At 41.9% G+C, this 27,633-nt stretch overlaps 1 protein-coding gene across 4 annotated transcripts in view; it reads left to right on the forward strand.

The window, feature by feature from the left end:
• The window catches only part of megf11 (multiple EGF-like-domains 11), a 454,053-nt gene that overhangs the window by 281,846 nt on the left and 144,574 nt on the right, over nucleotides 1–27,633 (forward strand). For all 4 annotated transcript variants that reach the window (XM_063066247.1, XM_063066248.1, XM_063066249.1 and 1 more), the window contains exons 6-8: nucleotides 5,970–6,216; nucleotides 16,942–17,062; nucleotides 18,584–18,720. In XM_063066247.1, the coding sequence (XP_062922317.1) occupies nucleotides 5,970–6,216; nucleotides 16,942–17,062; nucleotides 18,584–18,720 (505 nt within the window). The remainder of the gene's footprint in view (nucleotides 1–5,969; nucleotides 6,217–16,941; nucleotides 17,063–18,583; nucleotides 18,721–27,633) is intronic.

Raw genomic sequence — 27,633 nt, forward strand, 5'->3', positions numbered from 1 at the left:
GGTGGATTGGAGGAGGATACTGGTGGGGATGATGGAAGAGCAGAGGTGGCTGAAGTTTCTCAAACAGCAGGGGTAGCCAACCGTGGCTGACAAGGGAAGTTAAGGACTGTATAAAAGCCAAGGAAAGGGCATATGAAGTAGCAAAATTCAGTGGGAAGTTGGATGATTGAAAAGCTTTTAAAATCCAACAAAAGGCAACTGAGAAAGCTATAAGAAAGAAAAAGATGAAATATGAGGGCAAACTAGCCAATAATATAAAGCAAGATACTGAAAGTTTTTTTCTTTTTTTTGGTAATTTATTTTTTATTGAATTTCGTTACATAAAGAGTAAAAAGGAAGTGAGAGTTGATATTGAACCACTGGGAAATGAGCAACACACATCAAAATTGCTGGTGAACGCAGCAGGCCAGGCAGCATCTCTAGGAAGAGGTACAGTCGATCTTTCGGGCCAAGACCCTTCGTCAGGACTAACTGAAGGAAGAGCTAGTAAGAGATTTGAAAGTGGGAGGGGGAGGAGGAGATCCAAAATGATAGGAGAAGACAGGAGGGGGAGGGATGGAGCCAAGAGCTGGACAGGTGATTGGCAAAAGGGATACGAGAGGATCATGGGACAGGAGGTCCGGGAAGAAAGACAAGTGGGGGGGGGACCCAGAGGATGGGCAAGAGGTATATTCAGAGGGACAGAGGGAGAAAAAGGAGAGTGAGAGAAAGAATGTGTGCATAAAAATAAGTAACAGATGGGGTACGAGAGGGAGGTGGGGCATTAACGGAAGTTAGAGAAGTTGATGTTCATGCCATCAGGTTGGAGGCTACCCAGACGGAATATAAGGTGTTGTTCCTCCAACCTGAGTGTGGCTTCATCTTTACAGTAGGGGAGGCCATGGATAGACATATCAGGATGGGAATGGAATGTGGAATTAAAATGTGTGGCCACTGGGAGATCCTGCTTTTTCTGGAAAATGATGCTGGTGAGGTAGTAATGGGGGACAAACATGCCAGATGAACTTAATGAGTACTTTGCATCAGTCTTCAATGTGGAAGACACTAACAGTGTGCCAGAGGTCTGTGAGTGTCAGGGAGCAGGAGTGAGTGCCATTGCTATTACAAAGGAAAAAGTGCTCGGCAAACTCAAAGGTCTTAGGGTGGATAAATCACCTGGACCAGATGGATTACATCCCAGAGTCCTAGGAGAGGTTGCTGAAGAGATAATGGATGCATTGGTCATGATCTTTCAAGAATCCTTTGATTCTGGCATGGTCCTGAAGGAGAATGTCACTCATCTCTTTAAGAAGGGAGGAATGCAAAAGAAAAGAAATTATAGACTAGTTACTCTAATCTCAGTGGTTGGGAAAGTGTTGGAGTCTATTATTAAGGATGAGGTTTCAGGGTACTTGGACACTAATGATAAAATAAGTCAAAGTCAGCATGGTTTATGTAAAGGGGAATCTTGCCCGACAAATCTGTTAGAGTTCTTCAAGGAAGCAACAGGCAGGGTGGACAAAGGAGAGGCAGTGGATATCATTTACTTGGATTTTCAGAAGGCACTTGATAAGGTGCCACACATGAGGCTGCTTAACAAGATAAAATCCTAAGATGCTACAGGAAAGATACCGGCACAGATAGAGGAATGGCTGACACGCAGGAGGCAGTAATTGGGAATAAAGGGGGCCTTTTCTGGTTGGCTGCAGTGACTAGTGGTGTTCTTCTGGGGTCAGTATTGGGACTGCTGCTTTTCACATTGTTTGTCAATGATTTAGATAATGGAATTAATGGCTTTGTGGCAAAGTTTGCTGATGATCAGAAGATAGGTGGAGGGGTAGATAGTACTGAGGAAGCAATGTGATTGCAGCAGGACTTAGACAAGTTGGAAGAATGGGCAAAAAAAGTGGCAGATGGAATAGTGTGTTGGGAAATTGTATGATAATGCATTTTGGTAAAAGGAATAATAGTGCAGACTATTATCTAAATGGGGAGAAAATTCAAACATCAGAGGTTCAAAGGCACTTAGGAATCCTCTTGCAAGACTCCCGGAAGATTAATTCACAGATTGTGTGTGTGGTAAAGAAGGCAAATGCAATGTTGGCATTTATTTCAAGGGGAATAGAATATAAAAACAAGGCAATAATGTTGAAGCTTTATAAGACACTAGTCAGGCCGAACTTGGAGTATTGTGAACAATTTGGGCCCCATATCTCAGAAAGGATGTGTTGTCATCAGAGGGAGTCCAGAGGAGGTTCACGAGGATGATTCTGGGAATGAGGGGTTTAATATATGATGAGTGTTTGACAGCTTTGGGCCTGTACCAAATGGAACTTAGGAGAATGTGGGGTTGGGGGTGGGGATCTCATTGAAACTTACTGAATGTTAAAAGGACTAGATAGGGTGGATGTGGAGAGGAAGTTTCCTATGGTGGGAGTACCCAGAACTAGAGGGCACAGCCTCTAAATTCAGGGGCAACCTTTTAGAACAGATGTAAGGAGGAATTATTTTTTTAACCAGAGAGTAGTGAATCTGTGGGATGTTCTTCTCCAGACTGTGGTGAAGGCCAAATCCATGGGTATGTTTAAAGCAGAAGTTGATAGATTCCTGAATAGTCAAGGCATCAAAGATTATGGTGAGAAGTCAGGTGTATTGGGTTGAGTGGGATCCGGGATTAGCCATGATGGAATGGCGGAGGAGACTCGATGGGCTGATGGCCTAATTCTGCTCCCATGTCTTATGGTCTAAGTTTAGACAGAGATACAGAGAGAGTCTGAGGTCAGGAGAGTTAGAAATTGGGGACAAGTTTAAGGCCTGGTTAGGGAGAGACTGCTGGTGGGGTGGAATGTTGGGGTCTTTTGTAGGGAAGGTGAAGTTTAAGGCTGGGAACAGGGAAGTATGGGGCCCAGGAGATAGGAGGAAGAGGTACCTGAGAAGTGTAAGGTTATATGTGCTCGGTAGGGCTGGCATTGGACGAAGACGAGGTTAACAGATGGCTATGAGTTAGTGACTTGGATGGACTCTGGACATGGAAAAGACCGGGAGACCAGCAAATAGGTCAGATTTTGTCTCCCAGAAGTGGGGAAGTGAGTTAGAACCATAAATGGGGATTGGAGGGTGAGAAGTAACAGTGAGCATTTAAAAAAAATTAATGTGTGTTGCAAATTGGTAAGTTATTTAGCATATAAGTAAAGTACAAGAGGGAGCCACTCAGTTCAATAAGGAGAGCAATGTTGTTAGTCGCTTTTTTCACATTAGTTTCTCACTCTGGTTATGCAGGTCTCTGGTTAGATCCCCTGTGTTCAATCAGGTTACCTCGAGTTAAGCTAGTCATGGATAGGGCCTACAAACAAGTATGAGGTCAGTAATTTGTATAAACAAAGGATCTAAAGAGATTTGTGTCAAAGGTGGGTGTGTTTGCTTCCTGCCAATATATTAGCTGCGGACTCCTGGCCATATCGCAGTTTCAGTGGCCCAAGTATTGCCTGAGAGGTGGTACTCGTCAGATGAAAGTCGAAAGATGTGTGAGAGGGTGAAATCAGCAAAGTCTGTTTGGCTTCCGGCATCTGTCAAAATAGAATCGTTGTGTACGAGCGCTCCAGATTCATTCCTGCAGTGAATGAGTTCACTTTCATTAAACTAACACATAAAACATAAATCATTGCTTCTGCATAGGCGGTTCTCAGTGTGGACTGATGCCACACAAGGTCTTTCTATTCTGTTCACTCAGCCATAATGAGAAAATGGAATGAATTGTGAGCAGTGTATCGTTTCCGTTTATATATATGGACATTTATTACAATTTCTATGCCCTCTGATATAGATCTACAGATCCAGAGTTGTGGGGGAAATTTCTCACCTTGCTTTTCACACAAAAGAATTGTCAACTCTGCTTCAGTTTTATCTTGCTGATTACTAAAGTTGTTAAGCTATTTAAGTATTGAATAGCAACGGGAAAACATCTTCCTGACACATCATTACAAACGCTTTGTTACATTTAAACACTGCCTTGGCCACAGAAGCCAGGTTAGTAATGGAGGTGTGTAATTCTCATTGGAGGTCTGTGGCCATTGGTATTTCAAGGGTTTAGTGCTGAGACCTTTGTTATTATTATGATTATGAAGATACATAGTCCTCTTTTATTGTCATTTAGTAATGCATGCATTAAGAAATGATACATTGTTTCCTCCGGTGTGATACCACAAAACACAGGACAGACCAAGACTGAAACAACTGACAAAGCCACATAATTATAACATATAGTTACAAACAGTGTAGCAATACCATAACTTGATGAAGAAGTCCGTGAGCACAGTAAAGTTCAAAGTTTCTCAAATGTCCCACATCTCACGCAGACGGGAGAAGGAAGAAAAACTCTCTCTGCCGTGCTGACCACAATCTGACTCTGAGTCATCCGAAAACTTCGAGCTCTGATTAGCTCTCCGACACCGAGTACTGAGCGCCATCTCTGTCGGAACGATTCGACCTCCTTCTCGGTTGCCAAAAGCAGGCAAGGCTGGGGATTTTGAGGCCTACCCTCCGAAAGATTCCTGACCACACAGTAACGACAGCAGCGAACGGGCGTTTCAGAAATTTCTCCAGATGTTCCTCTGTGCTTTCACATCCATTCTCCATCAAATTAGAAATTGTCCACGGCCCCTATTTAACAGATACGATATCATTTTTCACCGGAAGGCTGCACATGCATGGCGCGCCGCCATCTTCTCCTCCCGCCAATCTCTCCCTTTTGTTTGAGTATATATAAATATTATATTGTATAATATAATAATAATTTTCTGTAAATCTAAAATGGTTCAGTCTGTTTCTGTGCTGTACTTTTCAATGACTTTAATAAATAATATATATACACTAAGTGACTGCTTTATTAGGATAGGAGTGGAACTTGGTATAGTCTCCTGCTGCTGGAGCTCATCTTCTTCAAGGTTTGACATGCATGTTCAGAGATGCTCTTCTGTACACCATTGTTGTAACGTGTGGTTATTTGAGTTACTGTTACCTTCCTGTCAGCTTGAAATGGTTGACCATTCTCCTCTGACCTCTCTCATTAACAGGGCATTTTCACCCATAGAACTGCCACTCACTGGATGTGTTTTGCACCATGCTCTGTAAAAAATCTTGAGACTGTTGTGTGTGAAAATCCCAGAAAGGTCAGCAGTTTCTGAGGTACTCAGACCTCCACATCTGCCACCAACTATCATTCCACGGTCAAAGTCACTTGGATCACATTCCTTCTCTGTTCTGATGTTTGATCTGAACAATAACTTAACCTCTCGACTGTGTAGCCAACTGAATGTTGAAAGGACTAGTGGTAGGGGTATCCAGAACTAGAGGGCCCAGCCTCAAAATTGAGGGGCAACCCTTTAGAACAGAGGTAAGGAGGAATTTTTTTTTTAGCCAGAGAGTAATAAAACTGTGGAATGCTCTGTCACAGGCTGCAGTGGAGGCCAAGTCCATGGATATCTTTAAGGTGGAAGTTGATCGTTTCCTGATTGGTCAGGGTATCAAAGGATCTGGCAAGAAGGCAGGCAATGGGGTTGTGTGGGATCCAGGATCATCCATGATGGAATGGTGGAGCAGACTCGATGGGCTGAATGGCCTAATTCTGCTCCTATGCTTGTGGTCTTATGTCTGCCTGCTTTTATGCATTGAATTGCTGCCACATGATTGGCTGATTAGATATATACAGTATAATATATATTATATATATATATAATGCTTTGGACTAAAATGTAGGGATTCAGATCATGTATAGGAAATTGGTATTGATTCAATTTGACATCATGGTCAGCGCAGACATTGTAGGCCAAAAGGCCTACATTCTGTGCTGTACTCTTATATATTCCATATAAGTGAAATTATTTTTGTGTTTCAATTCTATAGAGTGCTGGGGCTTTTGTTGATTAACCCAGAAATGTTGCTGTACTAATGTAGTTCTTGCTATTTTCATGTTTTGTTTTTCCTCACTTCAGGTTGTGATAGTGAACACTGGGGACCACACTGCAGTAACCGGTGCCAGTGTCAGAACAGAGCCCTGTGTAATCCCATCACCGGGGCCTGTGTCTGTGCTGATGGCTATGAGGGATGGCGCTGTGAAGAGCACTGTGACCAAGGGTCTTACGGCAAAGGATGTCAATATAAGTGTCAGTGCCAAAATGCAGCTACTTGTGATCACGAGACTGGAGAATGCCACTGTCCTCCTGGTTATACTGGTGTCTTGTAAGTGCAAACTAAGCTTACACTTCCTCCCCAAGTTTGTTGAAGTGTCTAATTACAATCTTGGTTATGTTGCATATATGTGCAGATAATGTAGTAAATATTTTATTCAGAAATCAATCTGCTGTGCTGGGCCAAAGATGATTTACTGTATGTTGTCCATTGAGATTCACTGTCAAAATCTGTTATACATACGTAGCTTTATACTTCATTTAGGCCCTCCCACATATTTATAATTCGCAACTTCTAAATGGCTCTTTCTTGAAAGGTTTTTCCAACTTCCAACTTTGCAGACTACGAAATAATCACAATGTGTGAGCACGTGGCCAAGTGGTTAAGGCATTGGACTAGCGACCTGAAGGTCGTGAGTTCGAGCCTTGGCGAGGCAGCGTGTTGTGTCCTTGAGCAAGGCACTTAATCACACATTGCTCTGCGACGACACTGGTGCCAAGCTGTTTGGGTCCTAATGCCCTTCCCTTGGACAACATCGGTGTCGTGGAGAGGGGAGACTTACAGCATGGGCAACTGCTGGTCTTCCATACAACCTTGCCCAGGCCTGCGCCCTGGAGAGTGAAGACTTTCCAGGCACACATGCATGGTCTTGCAAGACTAACGGATGCCTTTATAATAATCACAGCACAATTTATTTATAACTCACCTAAAAAGGAACAAAATGATGGTTAGTGTGTGAAATCAGTATTACACTTCCAAAGCAACACAAACAAAATGCTGGAGGAACTCAGCAAGTCAGGTAGCATCATAAGGCAGGGTCCCGATGAAGGGCCTCAGTCCGAAACTTCGACTGTTTATTCCTCGCCATAGTTGGTGCCTGACTTGCCGAATTCCACCAGCATTTTGTATGCGTATTACCTCCTTTCCATAGATACTACCTAACCTGCTGAGTTCCTCCAACATTGTGTGTGTGTTGCTCTGCATTTCCAGCATCTGCACAATTTCTTGTGTTTATACTGCAAGAAAGTTGTTGATTGAATTTAAGATTTGTCTGAAATGACATTTGCTATATTGGACCTGAATAATTTGATATTACTATATCAGTTCATTGTAATTTGCCTAATGATTTCTTACAGCCACATGATTGATGGACATACTCTTGTCAGCTTAAAGGCTGGTTCGCAGGTTTTGCAGAGGTTTTACTGTTTTCAATTCCTTGGTAGAAAAGATATTTTAAGATATTTTACAGTTTGGAGCATTTGAACAAAACCTGGGGAAGGTGGATTTTGGTAGTGTAAGACAATAGTGGCAGAGGCAGATTGGCAGCGGTTGCTGGAGGGAAAGCGACAGTCGATAAGTGGGAGGCGTTTAACAATAAAAGTTCAAAGTCAGCTTGTCCTTGCAAGAGGCAACAATGGTAAGTTTAGGTTACCTTGGTTTACAAAGGATATTGAATGCTTGTTAAGGGAAAAGAAGGAAGCATATAGCATCTATAGGAAACCATGAGTATAGAATGAGTACTTCGGAGTTCATAGGAGATATGGGAGAAACTCAAGAAAAAAATAGTGGGGCCAGAAAGGGGCCATAAACCCACCTTCAGCTATACATGAATACCCATGGATGCAGTCATGAGGAGGGATTTTGTGTTTGATGTGCATGTTCCATTTTGTTCATTTTTTTGTGCGGGAGGAGGATCTGGGGGTTGATGTGCACGTTCTGTTTTGTTTCTTTTTTTTGTGCAGGGCAGGGATTTGGGGGTCAATATGTCTGATCTGTTTTGTTTGCTTTTTGTGCTGGGAGGGGGATTTGGGGTCAATGTGTCTGATCCGTTTTTGTTCTTTTTTTGCGAGGAGGTGGGATTTGAGAAAGGTGATTGTGCTGCTTTATTTTGTTCTTCCTTGATTTCATGGCTACCTGGAGAACTGAAGAATTTCAGAGTTGGATACTTTAATAATAAAATGAACCTTTGAAATGAAAAAGCATTTTTCCAGGGCCAAGATACAAAACACATTACCAACAGCCATACACAGCACAAGGCACATATAGCTCATATAAGACAGCAGTAAAATACAGTCATACAAAAAGAATCATATAGTCCAAGTCCCTGGGTCCATGAATGTTGCAGCAGTCTGCAGTCGAACGCAATACAGCAGGTTTTCCACCGAGCAAACACTGGAGGGCACCACTGACACCAGTAGGGATGCCTTGCCACACAGCCTCCAGCATCATCTCTGATGCTTCTCTCCTTGGTGGCTGCAAACAGGCAACACTGAGGCTTGAGGCCTAAGGAGAATCTTGAAGCCGTTTATAAGTACAAGATTGTAACCAATAGATTCCTTTAGGGACTAGAGGGTTAAACTGTGTGGGCAGCTAGGGGATAAAGTGAGATGCTAAATGACATGTAATATCAATATTAACCACAGAGGCTGGGGAATTAAGGCAGAGTATCTGGAGCATGTCTGTATTGGGAAGGAGGATGTACGGAGCCCAGTCTCCAGTGCTGGATGGGATCTTTCCCAAGATATCCCAATATTAACTTTCCTAATATTGACTGGCATCTCTTTAGAGCAATGGGTTTGGATGGGGTGGAGTTTGTTAGGTGTGGTCAGGAAGGTTTCCTGATGCAATATGTGGATAAGTCAACTAGAGGAGAGGCTGTACTTGAACTAGTTTTGGGAAATTAACCTGGTCAGGTGTCAGATCTTTCAGTGGGAGAGCATTTTGGAAGTAGAACTCTATTTTCTTTACCATAGTACTGGAGAAGGATAGGAGCAGACAATTTGTGAAAGCATTTAATTGGGGTAGGGGGAAATATGATGCTATTAGGCAGGAACTTGGGAACATAAATTGGGAGCGGATGTTTTCAGGGAAATGCATGGCAGAACTGTGACAAATGTTCAGGGAATATTTGTATGGCATTCTGTATAGGTATGTTCCATTGAGGCAGGGAAAGGATGGTAGGGTAAAAGAACCATGGTGTACAAAGGATGTAGAAATTCTAGTTAAGTAAAGAAAAGCTTAAGAAAGGTTCAAGAAACAAGGTACTGTTACAGCTCTAGAAAATTACAATGGTGCCAGGAAGGAGCTTAAGAATGAAATTGGTAGAGCAGAAGGGGCCATGAGAAGGCCTTGGCGAGCAGGATTAAGGAAAACCCCAAGGCATTCTACAAGTATGTGAAGAGCAGGAGGATGAGCTGTGTGAGAATAGGACCGATGAGGAGTGAGAGTGGAAACGTGTGTGTGGAGTCGGAGGAGGCAGCAGAGGTACTTAATGAATACTTTGCTTCAGTATTCACCAGGAAAAAGGACCTTGGCAATTGTGGGGATGACTTAAAGAGGACTGAAACGCTTGAGCATATAGACATTAAGAAAGAGGATGTGCTGGAGCTTTTGATAAGCATTTAGATAAGTTGCCGGGTCTGGACAACATATATCTCAGGCTACTGCAGGAAGTGAGGAAGGGGATTGCTGAGCCTCTGGCGATGATCTTTGCATCATCAATAGGGACGTGAGAAGTACCAGAGGATTGGAGGGTTGCAAATGTTGTTCCCTTGTTCAAGAAATCATCAACCTTCATCAACCATGGGACTGAGTTCAAGAGCCATGAGGTAATATTGAAGCTATATAGGACCTTAATTATACCCATTTCTGGTCACCTCACTACAGGAGGGATGTGGATACTATAGAGAGAGTGCAGAGGAGATTTATAAGGATGTTGCCTGGATTGGGGAGCATGCCGTATCAGAATAGGTTGAGTGAACTTGCCCTTTTCTCCTTGGAGTGACAGAGGATGAGAGGTGATCTGATAGAGGTGTATAAGATGATGAAGGGCATTGATCATGTGGATAGCCAGAGGCTTTTTCCCAGGGCTGAAATGGCTCACATGAACATAGAACGTGGAACATAAAATAGTACAGCACAGTACAGGCCCTTCGGCCCACAATGTTGTGCCGACCCTCAAACCCTGCCTCCCATATAACCCCCCCCACCTTAAATTCCTCCATATACCTGTCTAGTAGTCTCTTAAGTTTCACTAGTGTATCTGCCTCCACCACTGACTCAGGCAGTGCATTCCACGCACTAACCACTCTCTGGGTAAAAAACCTTCCTCTAATATCCCCCTTGAACTTCCCACCCCTTACCTTAAAGCCATGTCCTCTTGTATTGAGCAGTGGTGTCCTGGGGAAGAGGCGCTGGCTATCCACGCTATCTTATTATCTTCTACACCTCTATCATGTCTCCTCTCATCCTCCTTCTCTCCAAAGAGTAAAGCCCTAGCTCCCTTAATCTCTGATCATAATCCATACTTTCTAAATCAGGCAGCATCCTGGTAAATCTCTTCTGTACCCTTTCCAACGCTTCCACATCCTTCCTTTAGTGAGGCGACCAGAACTGGACACAGTACTCCAAGTGTGGCCTAACCAGAGTTTTATAGAGCTGCATCATTACCTCGCGACTCTTAAACTCTATCCCTCGACTTATGAAAGCTAACACCCCATACGCTTTCTTAACTACCCTATCTACCTGTGAGGCAACTTTCAGGGATCTGTTGACATGTACCTCCAGATCCCTCTGCTCCTCCACACTACCAAGTATTCTGCCATTTACTTTGTTCTTTGCCTTGAAGTTTGTCCTTCCAAAGTGTACCACCTCACACTTCTCCGGGTTGAACTCCATCTGCCACTTCTCAGCCCACTTCTGCATCCTATCAATGTCTCTCTGCAATCTTCGACAATCCTCTACACTGTCTACATCACCACCAACCTTTGTGTCGTCTGCAAACTTGCCAACCCACCCTTCTACCCCCACATCCAGGTCGTTAGTAAAAATCACAAAAAGTTGAGGTCCCAGAACCGATCCTTGTGGGACACCACTAGTCACAACTCTCCAATCTCAATGTACTCCCTCCACCATGACTCTCTGCCTTCTGCAGGCAAACCAATTCTGAATCCACCTGGCCAAACTTCCCTGGATCCCATGCCTTCTGACTTTCTGAATAAGCCTACCGTGTGGAAGCCTACCATATGAGGGGGCATAGTTTTAAGGTGTTTGCAAGTAGGTACACTGGGGATGTCAGAGGTAAGTTTTTCACAAATGGAGTGGTGAGTGCCTAAAATGCCCTGCCAGTGATGGTGGTAGAGGCAGATACAATAGGGTCTTTTAAGAGACTCTTAAATAGGTACATGGAGCTTAGAAAAATAGAGGGCTATGCGCTAGGGAAATTCTAGGCAGTTTCTAGAGCACAACATTGTGGGCCAAAGGGCTTGTAATGTGCTGTAGATTTCTATGTTCCTTATTCTATCGTAAGATGCTCAGGGAAGCAAGGATGGAGATAGCGGGGGCTCTGTCAGAATTTTTGCATCTTCTTTTGCAGTAGGTGAGGTATTGGAATATTAGAAGATAGCTAATCTTGTCTCCTTGTTCAGAAAGGACATTAGAGCTAAGCCTAGAAACTACAGGCTGATAAGCAATACATCAGAGGTAGAGAAGTCTTTGAAGTTCTGAGGGACAGGATTTGTGTTCACTTGGAAAGGCAGGAACTGGCTAGAAGGAGTCAGTGTGGTTTTGTGCAAGAGTTTCTTTAATAACTAAAAAAATGATGAAGACAGAACCGTAAATGTGGTTTACATGGATTTCAAACAGATCTTTTGACAAGGTCCTATGTGGTAGGCTGGTCCAGAATGTTAAGGCTGAATGGTTCTGAGTTATATTCACAAACTACCCTGGTTTTAGGAGACAGTAGGTAGTGGTGGATGGGTATCTTTCTGACTAGAAATCTGTAATGAGCAGGGACTTTGCTTTGTGATGTCTATTGGATATGTATGTAGGAGGTATGAGCCTGCACTCACTTTTTCAGTACCTTTTACACCTTATTCTGCATTTTGTTGTTGTTTTACCTTGTTCTAGCTCAATGACCTGTGTAATGAGTTGATCTGTATGAACAGGATGCAAGACAAGCTTTCTCTGTACCTTGGTACAGGTGACAATTAAAAACCAGAAATGATTAATACAGTTACAGATGGTCTGAAAACTGCTAGTGTCGTTGATAGTGAGGTGTGTTAGTCTCAGACTACAGAATGATCAGAGTGATGTTGATCATCTGGTAAACTGGGCAGGACAGTGGCATATGGAGATTAATCATCATGAGTGTGAAGTGGTGCGTTTTGGGGAGTCTAGTAAAGGAAGGATGTGTACCATGTACTGTGGAGTCCTTGGGAGCGCTGAGGAGGAAAGCAGTGTTGACGGTTAAGTGCCAGGATTTCCCAGTGGAAATGACTTGGAGGTTGCTTGCATTCATTAGTCGTGCGTGGATTTCTATAAAGTCCTGCTGTTGCGTGCTCACTCTCAATCTGTGGAGCTGTGGGTTTCTCACAGATATTGGCCACTCCATCCGTGCCCACACTCAACATGCCATCCTGTCATAATCTTCAGTAACTATACCTCTTCCTTATCAGTACTTCAAAAGGCTTTTTTCCTGTTTCACTGTTCTATCTCCAACAACATCCACTTCTTTTCTCGCTGCAGCTTTCCAGATAATACCTGCCCAATGAACACTCCTCTTCCCTCCATGCAGGGGCCTAAGCATTTCTTCTAACCTAGTGTACAGCAGCTAAAAACTGGGAAGACGTTGCACTCCGTAGATACACCTGGAGGAAAACTGTTTAAGAGGGAGGTGTGCTACAAGAGAGTGACCTTCACTGTGCCACAGAAAGCAAGTGAGAGTTTTGAAAGGGGAGACTGAACAATCAAAAGACCCAACCACAGCTACCAGTTACTCGTGCCCAGACTGCCCAGAATATGTGGGTCCCAGATCGGCCTCTACAGCCACCTGAGGACCCAGCAATAGACAACCCCTTAGGAGAACGTCATACTCGACTTGAGTGATTGCTGTACTATCACAGCATTCAGTGTTGACAAATAGTCCCTTCTACACTGGAGAAATTAAATTCAGATAGAGTGGCTGATTTTCAGAGCACCTCATTTCAGTTTGCAACAGCTACCCTGAGTTTTAGGCTGGCTGCCATTATCATTCTGCAGCCCCCTCCCATACTGAGGCCTCTATCTTTGGCCTCGTACACTATTCCAGTGAAGTCCACTGGAAACTCAAGGAACAACATTTCATCTTGTGAATGACCATATTACAGCTCTCAGAACATAATATTGAATTTAATAACCGAGCCCTTTCAGTTTGTATCAGAACAGGTCTGTTCTGATGAAAGAACCTGTCACATTTATTCAGTTCATATCTTTCTCCACAGATGCTACCTAATTCTCTATTAGTTTTGATTTCTAACATCAACAGGATTTTGTATCTCAGAATCTTAGCGATTTTATTTTTACTCTCTCCTCTGATGAAATTAATGTCATTCTACTCAGATCTCCAGAAAGACCAGATGTATTTGACACACATTTACCACCATTTGAGCTATTCAGGTTCTTCATAGCTCTACTTTATCACAGGCATTTTCTTTGCTCTCTCTAAACTTCTCTTTCCTTGCAAGTTAAAACTTCTCCCAATTCTAATGAAAGGCCATTGACCTGTTTCTCTCTCCATATTTGCTGACTGACCTACTGTGTTTTCTCAACATTTTCTGTTTCCATTTCAATCTACAGTTTCTTTCGCAGCTGAATGGCTGAATTCAGTATGCATTTCAAGGTTCATCCTACCAGACCTCAAAATATAAAATCACCAAGCACCTCTGTTGTCTCTCGGAGGAATTGCTTGGTTAATAGCAGTAGTAGTGAAAAATTAACACAGCAGAATCTAACATAGAACATGGGACAGTACAGCACACAGTACAGGCCCTTTGGCCCACCATGTCATGCCTACCTTCTAATCTACTCCAAGATCAATCTAGCCCTTCCCTCCTTCATAGCCCTCCATTTTTCTAACATCCATGTGCCTATCGAAGAGTCTCTTAAATGTCCCTATTGTATCTACCTCTATCACCACTCCTGGCAGCGCATTTCATGCACCCAGCATCTTGTGTAAAAAAAAATTACTTCTGACATCCCACCATATACATTTCTCCAATCATCTTAAAATTATGCCTCCTTGTATTTGCCATTTTTGTCCTGGGAAAAAGTCTCTGGCTATCCATTCTATCTATGCTTCATCATCTTGTACACCTCTATCAAGTTACCTCTCATCACCCTCTCCAAAGATAATTTATAGCAAATATAGCCTCTTGTCGGCATTGCTGAAGAGATTCACAAAGTGAAACTTCTGTTTAGTTCAGACAAAGCTTTATGTGAGGATCTGAGGAACACTCATCCCGAGAGATATATACCTTTCCTTTAGAATACGGATGCTCACAGCTCATGTCTTACTGCATCATACTCATTAGCAACCATCTTTTATGCATTCCTTAAGTTTGTCAATGGGTGACAGATTTTTTGACTCGAGAATTCAAAATGAAATCAGTGAACATAGTAAAAATATCACCTACGGAAAATTCAAATTAAGTGTCACACACAAAATGCTGGAGGAAGTCAACAGGTCAGGCAGCATCTTTGGAATGGAATAAGCAGTCGACATTTTGGGTTTCGACCCTTCATCAGGACTGGAAAGGAAAGGGACAGAAGCCAGAATGAGAAGATGTGTGGTAGGTGAGACCAGGTGAGAGGGAAGGTGGGTGGGTTGAAGAGACAACCTGGAATTCTGGAGCACCATATACAGTACATTAATTGATTCTGACATACTCCCTATTCGTCTTCCCTTCCCCTTCCCCTCCACCTATCCTGGAAGAGCACCCAGTGATGTCGTCTCTGAATTCCAGCTCATTAGCCACAAATTCAAGTGCACTATCTTCCAATTTCTTGCCTCACTAGCACTTAGCACAATGATAATTTCAAGATTAAAACCCTACAGGTACTGATTTGTAACTTTTGACCTAACTCCCTAAATTCCATTTTCAAAACTTTCTCCTTCTAACTGTCTATGTCGTTAAGACTGATATGGACCATGACCTCTGGCTACACACCTTTCAGAATGTCCTATGCCCACTCAGAGACATCCTCAACAACAGAGCAGAGAAGCAATTCACCATCCTGGAGTTGCACCCACTGTCACAGAGTGAACAGTGTAGCTGGATCCGAAGATCATGAGCTTCCCATCTGATTATTGGTTCACTGTGTTGCCAGTAGAGAAGGAGTATAGAGAGGGTCACTATCTTGTATTAGCATCTATGATTTAGGGTTGAGAAGACACAAATCTCCATTTGGGATTCTGTGTGAACTATGCAGACAATGCTTTGTTTATCTATCCAGGCACACCCGGTGGCCCATTCTCCTTCCTGCTCCCCAGTCTCTCCAGGTTCTACCTCATGGCTCTCAGGCTCCAGATCTCATGCTGTTCCTCTGCTACCAGCTACTGTCAATGGTTTACAAGATTGGGCATGACGATGCGGTCTCTGTACTGCTCGGCATGGACTGTAAAGCACCGTGAACAGATGTAGGCTATGAATTTTAAGGAGATCATTAAAGTCTTCCATTTCAGTTTTCAGACTTGTAGGACTGTATCTGCTCAGCTGCTGGGGTTGGTGAGCATACTGCATGAGGAGCTTTGAAAGTATGGGGTAGTACCCCAAGGTTCATGCTTCTTGACAGTGCTGGTTACTGAAACTGACTATAATTTGGACTTCCTCTGGAGGAGGGAGTCACGCATGCTTCCCAGAGATGTGGCATTTATCATGACAAAGTTCTGCAATCCACATTCACCTAGACTTTTAGTGAGTGGAACCTTCCCTATTAATGAAAAGGTCAGGGTGGTGTCAGTCCAGATTTGGAATTATTGCAGAGAGATCACTAGTGTGGATAAAATTAACTTTGGCTGATTATAAAACAACCTAAAAAGTGGATGTTACCTGATCCACTATCTGGTTCTTGTAGTCCTAAGAAATGGACTGTGTGAGATACCATTGGTTCATCTTGGATAATACAGAGATTCCATCAGCAGTCAATTGCTTTTGAAAACAGGAAGAAAAATTTCAGTTTTGTACTCGTGAAGCTTTATACATTTAGTTACCAAAGGAGGTTCTTAACATCAATAAAAGCAAAATAACAATTGAACACTGTGTGAAAATGATCTCAGAAGTGCCTTCCACCTTCTGTAGTTTCTTGTGGATTCTGACCTTAACAATAACATATAACATTGTGCGTTGTAAAATCTGACTTCAATGGCTGATTCAGTCGAACTCAAGATTGTTTAACGTCATTTCTTGTGCACAAGTGTAAGGAGATTAAAATAATTGTTATTCCAGGTCCAGTGCAGCACAAAAAACACAAAAGATAAAGAACAATAATAATACTGAAAAACACACAATAATATACATACATAAGATAGTTTATATGTATAGATGATTTGAATGTCCATAAAGTGATGCTAGGCTGCACACAAGATGATTGACAACAGCATTAAACACTAAATGCAAAAATGTTTTTAATCATTGGAAAGTAAAAGCATTATACGTTTCTTCAAATATGTAACAATATTTGGTTCCAATAATGTTCCCTTCTTTAAAAGTGTTGCCAAACACAAAATAGCCTTGTGTTAATATCTCAGCAAACTGAATATTCATGTTAACGAATATAAGCACATAAAATGATTCAGTTCAGTATTGTTAGTAATAGTAGAATTCACTGACAGTTGAATCAGCCCACAGAGATATTCATCTAATTAGGCATAACCGAACAACACTGATTTTAGTGAAGTGTTGTAACTGTTTGGGTTCAGTATTGCAATGACCAGCGATTTTACCCTCTATTAACCTGCAGCTGTGAAGAACGCTGTCCTCCTGGCAGTCATGGAGCCCAGTGTGAGTCACGGTGCCCATGTCAGAACGGTGGGAAATGTCACCACATTACTGGAGAGTGCTCCTGTCCAGCTGGGTGGATGGTAAGCAAAAATTAAAATTCTCTCTCATTTGAGTATGATTATTTTGGCTTCAGGGTTCATTAACAATGATTATCTTAGATTAGCGTATGAATATATCAGGTCATTCTGTACGCGCACAGAAAAAAAATCAATTAACATTTCAGTTAGATAATATCCAGCACTTAATTTTTGTTCTGCTTTACACCATGTCAGTTCTGCCACATTTGTCCCAGACTCAGAATACTACTCCTGAAATCGTTGTTCAGAGCCCTCAGGTTGACATCTGGGCTGAAGTCCACCATGGTAGTGAAGTTCACACGATCCCTCTTTGGATAGCACATTAAATTATGTTGAAAACAAAATACACCAGCATCTTATCATGAACAATATAAAACTGATTTAGTTTTAGTGCAGAGCCGAAATGAAAGTTCTGGAGTTAAATCTGAAGTGACAGTAAGGTGACCACACTACTTGTCAGAAAGCAGTGAGAGAGAATGGAGTTGCTCTACTAGAAAGTTGTTCAATTACATTTTAATTAATTTGTAATAAAAACAGACAATGCTAGAAGTACACAGTATGTTGGAGAGAGAAGAGTAAAGAGGGTGGCAGATAGTGTAGCCATTGGCAAAATCACTGATCGGAGTTCAGTTCCTACCAATGCTGGTAAGTAGTTTCTCCCCATGTCCGTGTGGTTTTCCTCCAGGTCCTTCAGTTTCCTCTCACATTCCAAAGACGTATGGGTCAGGGTTAGTGAGTTGTGGGCACGGTATGTTGTCACTAGAAGTGTGACGACGCCTGTGGGCTGACCCTAGCGCAATCTTCACGGATTTGATTTGGCACAAATGTCGCATTTTACTGTATGTTTAGGTGTACATGTGACAAATAAAGCTAATCTTTAATAAAAAAAAACCTTACACTAAATTTTCAGCATCTGCAATATTGGGCTTTTATGAACTTGATATAATAATGGCTTAGTGAAGGCAAATTCCTTTAACTCTACAAATGTAGTAAAATAAAGCATGACTGGAAGAGTTAGAATGCATTACATCTTACTGCATAAAAGCATTTCCATTTCTTGCTATAAACAGGGAAGGTTCTAGCAGGATTTTATTCTTGCCACAGGTCAAAACAATCATCAGATCTTAATTATTAAAATGAATAGCTTTCTTGTTAATTTTCTTGTACCACATTCTAAATGGGTTACATGAGAAAATCACAGCCAAAGGCACATCTGATCAACACTTGCTGTGAAAATTTCTTTTGGAAAGATTGTTGCATATTGCCATGCTGAGTAACTCTAACCTTGGCACTCTAAAACCTCAAAATAAATGAAACAATTTATTATCAGCAAAATGAGCCACGCGCAGAATTGGGTAAGTCACTTATACTTACACTATTGGGTTATTGTGTAAATTAACAGTAATCCACACCATTACTAAAAATATATGGTGATTGGATTGTACTGTATTAGAATATTATCCCATCTGTACCAAGCAGATGAGTGTAACTATAACAGTGCTTTTTACTTTATCCGATTTGTAGGGGTCAGTATGTGCACAACCATGTCCTTTTGGAAAGTTCGGGATCAACTGTACCCAAGAGTGTCCTTGCCATAATGGAGGGCATTGTGACCATGTGACAGGCAGGTGCCATTGTACAGCTGGATATGCAGGTGACAGGTAAGAACATACTCAGCACAGCACACTGTTACATCCTGGGGTAAGAAAATCACAATGTAAAGAAAACAAATTTCACCAAGTGCTTGGATAATGAGGAACCTTTCTGCTCTCAACACAAATCTGGCACTCAAGTGAGGGTTACCCCTACTCCATACAGAAAGAAATTGATGTGACCATCTCCTGCACTCTATTGCAATATATCTCGACATGTTATCAGAAATACAGTGGTGTAATTGGTTCGTTGTGCACTACTCCACATTCAGAGACATTGATCCTTCTGAAAATCAGTTCATTTTCAATCAGTTTTTGGATCTCTGAGAAAATCATGGTCATAAAGAGCATTGAAGTAATGGCCAAGAAGGAAACTTTATTCCTGTTTGCATTGATTGAAACCTGACTCATGTTGCCTTATTAATAAATGAACAATCTCATATGCAATCGTTTTGAGCAGGCAGTGTTGTCATATTAATAGACACCCCTGCAAGAATTCTTATTCTCTGAAGAGTAAAACAAGTACAGAACTAAAGACAGGTTATGTTATGATACAATAAAAATGACACGCAGAATATTCTGTCCCACTCACCAGCAAGCTTCAGGAGCAGCACTCCATGTGAGGAATTGTTTCTTCTCATTAAAGGATTGGCAAAGGTTTTATTCCTTGGAATGGAGGAGAATGAGGGCAACATTATAGATTCTAGCATCTTCCAGCTTCTTTGCCAGTCTTGAAGAAGGGACTGGGTCCAAAACATCGACTGTTTATTCATCTCCATAGATGCTGCCTGACCTGTTGGGTTCCTCCAGCATCTTGTGTGTGTGCTACATAATGTTTAAATTATGAGAGGCATGGTTACGGTGGACAGTAACAGTCATTTCTGCAGGATAGGGGAATCCAAAACTAGACACATAGGTTTATGTTGCAAGGGGAAAAAATTTAAAAGGGACCTGAGGGCAACTTATTCATGCAGAGGGTGGTGAGTATATGGAATAAGCTGCCAGAAGAAGTGGTTGGGGCATTTAAGAAGCACTTGGATAGGTGTATGAAGGGGCAGGACCTAAACTGATGTAGGCCAGACACAGGAAATTGAGGCTAAGTAGGTGGCACATGTCAGCATGGCGTGGTTGATCTGAAGGGCCTGGTATTCATGCTGCATTGCTCAATGACGATGAGAAAATGAACAAGAAGTATAGTTTAGTAATCAGAGGATGACAGGTCACGGAGCACCTCGTTCACTCATATTGTGTATATACTTCTTCATTACCCATGAAAAATTGTGACAAGCCAGTTGTGCTATCCATCATGTCATTCACAACTCACTTAATACAGTATTTTTTTGCCTCTGTAGAGTTCTGTGTCTACCTGCATAATACTTGGTGGAATATTTGCCAGCAATTTATTGTTATTTATGTCAAAAATTTGACTAAAGAAAGGTTGTCATTCATTGTAGCTACCAGGAGACAGAGCTGAGAGCGTGGGCTGAAATTGTGGGGAGATATGTGTGTAATGTAACCACAATAGTGACTGAAAAATTATCCAGTCAGTTGAGTAAATATAGTTTTGATTTCTGTGCTTCTGGGACCACATGTTTATAGATTAATGTCATTCTTCTGTCTCAGTCTTACTAAGAGAAGCAGAATTTCTAACAATCTGAGATACAATAGTTAATTATGAGTCATTGGAAATGTACAGGGATTGTACAACTGAATAAATTGTTACAACATATTCAAGAGGGATATTCTGAAAATGTAATTAAATTTAGTAGTTCTATAAGATCCTGTACATGCAATAATTTATTTGACTTTTTTCAGTAAGATATATCAGCTGGTATTTAATATTTTCATAAATTGCCTCATTAATTTTGTAAGCACCAACAGAATTAACCCAGCTGGACTGATAATTATAGATTGCACTAATATTCCCTGTTGGCAATAATCATGCTTTCAGCAGTTGGAAAACACCACCGGTGCAATCTCAGAACTAAATGCAACTACACGTAATCATATGTTTATAATGTAATTGAAATATATCTGGCCTCTAACACTGTTGCAATAGATTTATGGTTTGTATGGAAAAAGATATTTAACTCACTAACAGGGTCCCTCTGTGACTATTTGTGGTGTTTAGAGTGAACTAAACATTAGTAATCTGTATGAATAAATGACTGCAAAGCCTTTAGCCGCGCAGGGAGAGGTAATGGGCTACTATAGATCATTTGTCATTTTCCTTATTTGTTTGTGCCTGCTGATTCTTTGCGTTGTGGTGGCAACGTTAGAGTTATCAGCAAATCCACGCAAAGGGAAGAAAGGCTGAAAGCTTCCATTTCTCATTTTAATTTTTATTACAAGTAGTTTTAAAACCTGGAATACCTGAAACTCCAGCCTGTACACGCTGGAGTTGAGAAGAGCTGGGGGAAATCGCATTGAGACCTATCAACTATTGAAATCTTTATCCCTTTATCTCTTCCACCCATCGAACGGTGAAAGGCCTTACTAGAGTGGATGTGGAGAGACTGTTCCTATGGTGGAAGAGTCTAAGACCAGAGGACACAGCCTCAGAAAGGAGGGGCACTTTTTTAGAACAGAGTTGAACATAGAACATAGAACATACAATAGTACAGCACAGTACAGGCCCTTCGGCCCACATTGTTGTGCTGACCCTCAAACCCTGCCTCCCATATAACCCACCCCACCACCTTAAATTCCTCCATATACCTGTCTAGTAGTCTATTAAATTTCACTAGTGTATCTGCCTCCACCACTGACTCAGGCAGTGCATTCCACGCACCAAACACTCTCTGAGTAAAAACCTGCCTCTAATATCCCCCTTGAACTTCCCACCCCTTACCTTAAAGCCATGTCCTCTTGTATCGAGCCGTGGTGCCCTGGGGAAGAGGCGCTGGCTATCCACTCTATCTATTCTTCTTAATATCTTGTATACCTCTATCATGTCTCTTCTCATCCTCCTTCTCTCCAAAGAGTAAAGCCCTAGCTCCCTTAATCTCTGATCATAATGCATACTCTCTAAACCAGGCAGCATCCTGGTAAATCTCCTCTGTACCCTTTCTAATGCTTCCACATCCTTCCTTTAGTGAGGCGACCAGAAGTGTGGCCTAACCAGAGTTTTATAGAGCTGCATCTTTACCTCGCGACTCTTAAACTCTATCCCTCAATTTATGAAAGCTAACACCCCATAAGCTTTCTTAACTACCCTATCTACCTGTGAGGCAACTTTCAGGGATCTGTGGACATGTACCCCCAGATCCCTCTGCTCCTCCACACTACCAAGTATCCTGCCTTTTACTTTGTACTCTGCTTTGGAGTTTGTCCTTCCAAAGTGTACCACCTCATGCTTCTCCAGGTTGAACTCCATCTGCCACTTCTCAGCCCACTTCTGCAACCATTCAATGTCTCTCTGCAATCTTCGGCAATCCTCTACACTATCTACAACACCATCAACCTTTGTGTCGTCTGCAAACTTGCCAACCCATCCTTCTACCCCTACATCCAGGTCGTTAATAAAAATCACGAAAAGTAGAGCTCCCAGAACAGATCCTTGTGGGACACCACTAGTCACAACCCTCCAATCCGAATGTACTCCCTCCACCACTACTCTCTGCCTTCTGCAGGCAAGCCAATTCTGAAACCACCTGGCCAAACTTCCCTGGATACCATGCCTTCTGACTTTCTGAATAAGCCTACTGTGTGGAACCTTGAGGAGGACTTTCTTTAGCCAGAGAGTGGTGAATCTGTGGAATTTTTTTTTGCCACGGGCAGCTGTGGAAGCCAAGACATTGGGCATTTTTAAGGCAGTGGTTGATAGATTCTTGGTTGGTCATGGCATGAAGGGATATGGGGGTAAGGCAGGCGATTGGGATCGAAGGAAAATTGGATCAGCCATGATAAAATGGCAGAACAGACTTGATGGGACAAATGGCCTAATTCTGCTCCTATGTCTTATGGTCTATCTCCTCCCAGCTTCTCCCTCCCCCACTCAACCACCTTTCCCCTCACCTAGTCTCACCCATCACCTGCCAGGTTGTACTTCTTCCTTTCCCCCCACCTTCTTATTCTGGCTTTGTTGCCCTTCCTTTCCAGTCCTGATGACGGGCCTCAGCCTGAAACGTCGAAGGTTTTTTCCCTTCCAAAGAGGCTGCCTCACCTGCTGAGTTCCTCCAGCATTTTGTACATGTTGTCTTAGATTTCACCCCTTTGATAACATATCCATACCTACCATTTTTTTTTACAGTTGATCCTTGCCAACAGGGATGATTGACTGGATGTCAAATCAAGAAATCTAATACTATTTTAGTCAACCAGAGTGAGAAGGTGGTGAAGAAACACCATCAGTTATCTTCCTAAATTTAGAATTATTTTAAGCAGACTAGCAAGTGCTGTTTTTCCAAGTTCCTATGGTTGCAACTTTTTACATTACAAAGGCAAAGGTCAAGTTCATAGTACGCAGTACCTACCAGCTCTGCTTCTGACAAGGGTGATTGTAGACATCCTCTGGATCTTCTGCAGTCCACCAGCAGAAGATCAGATGGGACTTTTTCACCTCGCAGCAACCCCACTGTAATTTCATTTCATTGCCCTGAGTCAGGACTTGGAATAAATACATAAAGATTGAGCACCTGGCAGGATCCGACTGTCAGGAGGAGCATTGGATCAGAAGTTTCATGAATGTTAAGCTTCAGATTATCACTGGTGAGTGAAAGGTCAATGTTTAGAGCCTTTGCACCCTATCTGAAATGTACTGCACCCCAGTGATCCCGAGGGGCTGAGGCACCAGTAGCAGACAGCAGGAAAATCAGACAGAATGCCATTGAGCTCACCCTGCTCCATGTTATTTACATACAGGTTGCCAATGTTAGGAGGCTATCAATCCAATTTTCTTTGATATCTGAAAGTACAACTAAAGAAAATCCCATTTTATGTTTCTGAGTGAATTTTCTGCTGTAATTAGTTTGGGAGATTAGAGATTAGGTGAAATGTTAACAGTCCAGTTGGGCGCAAATTAAAAAGACCAATTGAATAAACCTTCCTCCTTTCCTAAGTCTAACAGTCCACTCTGAGGTGGCTATGGTGAGTCACACTTACTCTTCAAGTTTGCAGCCTTAACCAGGGAGATTCTAAGTCCTTAGGACTAGAACACAGAACAGAACAGACACTTCAGCCCATGGTCTTTTCCGCTGCATATTCCTACAGTTCTTTATGATCCATGTGTCTATCTGAGAGTCTGTTAAACATGCTGATCTATCTGCCTCTACCACCACCCCTGGCAGAGCGTTCCATGCACCCACCACTCTGTATAACACTGGCCTCTGGTAAAAACAGGATGAAATACTTTTGTAAAGCTGTGTTACTGCAAGATTTGGGAACAAAGTGTTCAGCAGTGTTCAGCCAACCCATTACACCACGGTAGTGTTCAGCCAATTCCTCACACCACAATAGTGTTCAGCCAATTCCTCACACCACTATAGTGTTCAGCCAATTCCTCACACCACTATAGTGTTCAGCCAATTCCTCACACCACTATAGTGTTCAGCCAATTCCTCACACCACAATAGTGTTCAGCCAATTCCTCACACCACAATAGTGTTCAGCCAATTCCTCACACCACTATAGTGTTCAGCCAATTCCTCACACCACAATAGTGTTCAGCCAATTCCTCACACCACTATAGTGTTCAGCCAATTCCTCACACCACAATAGTGTTTAGCCAATTCCTCACACCACAATAGTGTTCAGCCAATTCCTCACACCACTGTAGTGTTCAGCCAATTCCTCACATCCACAATAACGTTCAGCTAACTCCACACATCCACAATAGTGTTCAGCTAACCTTTCAAATCCACAATCGTGTTTAGCCAATCCCTCACATCCACAATAGCATTTTGTTTGCCATGGCCAAACTACATGCTAGCACAGAGCTCATCTTGATTCAAACCTCACTGAGACCAATATTATTATCCAAACTTCACCATGGACACACTGAGACCAGAGTTATTATTTAAACCTCACAGTGGATACATTCAGACCAATGTTATTACTGATAGTTTTTGTAAACTTTTTATCTGTATTCACAGTTCGTTTGTCACAACCCCGCTCTGGAATTTAGATTGTTTTCAATAAACTTTAATGAAAACTCAATAATCAACAAAATTATAGATGCTGATAACTCAACATCTACCAAAAGTTTCTGTACAGTCAGCTGTGGACTTTTAGCAGTGAAAACAACCATGGCTTCGAAATTAAATCATGAGTCACTACTATTTGTGAACGGGCTTACCAGAAATCCAATTGTTTTCTTTGGGTGAAATTTACTGAGTGAAGTTAGTTCTAGGTTTTCTGTATAAAATTCACTCATGTTTAGAGGCTGACCCAAAATGATATACAATAACATTTTGATGTTACTGTGAACACTGCGAACTCACCAAGAAACAAGCCTTAACCAGACAGTTTACTGTTTAAAGAGTTCAGCCCATGGCTGTTGAGTCCAATGAGTAGACTCTGGCCTTTCATTGCCAATGTGAGTCAGGCTTCCAGCAATTGTGTTCCTGACACACCGCATCATTTGCACTAATCCCATCCCAACCACATTCCCAATCCACAAGTTCCTATTAGACCCAACCCATCTGCATCCCATTATTTTTCCCTCTCTCCTGTTCTACCCACTCCTACCTCCTGGATGACCCTTGGCTGACCCTACCAAAATAGCAGGCTACCATTTTCATAAGTAAGACCTGATCCCATTGCCTTGTAGCTATGGAGCAGGGGTTTCCCACCTTTGTTACGCTGTGGTATCTTACAGTTAACTGAGGGGTCCATGGACTCCAGGGTGGGACTACCTGCTAAAGGGTAGTGCAGTGGGAGTGAAGATATCCAACACAAAACTAGCATGGCCACCAGTACCCCCACTTCTTCCCCATCTTCCACTGACCTGAATACTACCAGCTTCATGCTTTCACTGACAGGCCTCTATGTTTATTTTTCAAAGCCAGTGATTACTAAACAGTACTTACTTAGAAAGGAGTCTTCAGTTATGTTCCACAGCATTTGTTCCCATCTTTCTACTAGTTGAAGTAGCTACAACTGAAGTAGAATATTTGACCAAAATTACATTATTAAATTTGCTAGTGACACAGTGAGGATAACAAGTAAAAATGGGGCTTGCAATCTGCATCATGTATGTAGATAGAGCAGCAAGCAGCAGATGGATTTTAATGTGGATATATGATACACGCAGTGACACTGGCCATGGATACGAAACAGAAGGAACCTATATTGTGATAGATTAAATCTTCAAGGGCAAGCAAATTCAGCCCTCAGAGGAAAAAAAGTCAGAAGCTTTCCTTAAGGATAATACAAGGATCTTGGCAAACTTTTACTAATATTAACTAAAAAGACTTAAATCAGTCTCTTGCTCCACAATCTGGGAGAGGGAAATGATTGTGGCTGAGCACTGATCAGAATTGAGAGCTCTGGATAAGTCACCTGCAAGTTAACTTTCAGGGAATCCTGCAAAAGGATTCCCAAATCCTTTGCACCTACCTCTGATTTTTGAATTTTTTCCCTGTTTAGAAAATAGTCTACACCTTTATTCTTTAAATCGTCTGTTTATTCCTATCCATAGTTGCTGCCTGACCTGCTTAGCTCGTCCAGCATTTTGTGTGTGTTGCTCTATATTCCATCTATTATGTGTTTAGTATTTTAATAGTATTTGAGCAATCGTGTATATATATTAGTTGATTAAGTATTCTTCTTTGTTTAAATGATTAATTATGGGTTATATGTAAAAATACATTAATTGCATACATCACGCCTTGCTTAAAGTTAGCTGAAAGTTAGACTCACATTTGGACTCCAGCATCTTGCTTTGAATGAGTTTAATGTTTTGAAGTTACAAAACATAACACCATCTGCCACTTCTTTGCCCATTCTCTTAGTCTGCCCAAGTCCTCCTGTTTCCTCAACACTACCTGTCCCTCCACCTATCTTAGTATGGTCTGCAAACTTCGTCACAAAGCCATTAATTCTGTCACCCAAATTGTTGACACATAACGTGAAAAAAAAGCCATCACAATACCAACGCCTGCAGACCCCGCTAGTCACCAGCAGCCAATAGGCCCCCTTTAACCAGAATAGGCTCCTTGCTTCCTATCAGTCAGCCAACCTTCTATCCATGCCAGTACCTTTCTGTAATACCATAGGTTCTTATCTTGTTAAACAGTCTCATGTGCAGCACCTCGTCAAAGTCCTTCTGAAAATCCAAGTAAACAACATCCACTGATTCTCCTTTGTCCATCTGCCTGTTATTTCCTCAAAGAATTCCAACAGATTTGTCGAGGAAGGTTTACCCTTAAGGAAACCATGCTGACTTTGGCCTACTTTATCATGCGCCTCCAAGAACCCAAAACCTCATCCTTAATAATAGACTCCAACATCTTCCCAACTACTGAAGTCAGGCTAATTGGCCTATAATTTCCTTTCTTCTGCCTCCCTCCCTTCTTAAGGAGTGGAGTGAATGTGCAATTTTCTAGTCCTTCAGAACCATTCCAGAATCTAGTGATTCTTGAAAGATCATTACTAATGCTTTTACAATCTCTTCAGCTTCCTCTTTCAGAACCCTGGGGTGTAGTCCCTCTGATCCAGGTGACTTATCTATGTTCAGACCTTTCAGCTTCCCAAGCACCTTGTCCTTATTAATAGCAACTATACTCACTTCTGCCTGCTGACATATTCAAATTTCTGACATACTACTAGTGTCTTCTGACACAAAATCCTTGTTAAGATCATACGTCATTTCTTTTTCTCCCATTACTACTGCTCCAGCATCATTCTCCAGAAGTCCAATATCCACTCTCACTTCTCTTTTACTCTTTATATATCCGAAAAAACTTCTGATATCTTCTTTGA

This window comes from Mobula hypostoma, chromosome 13 (assembly GCF_963921235.1).
Source record: "Mobula hypostoma chromosome 13, sMobHyp1.1, whole genome shotgun sequence".
Taxonomy (NCBI): Eukaryota; Metazoa; Chordata; class Chondrichthyes; order Myliobatiformes; family Myliobatidae; genus Mobula; species Mobula hypostoma.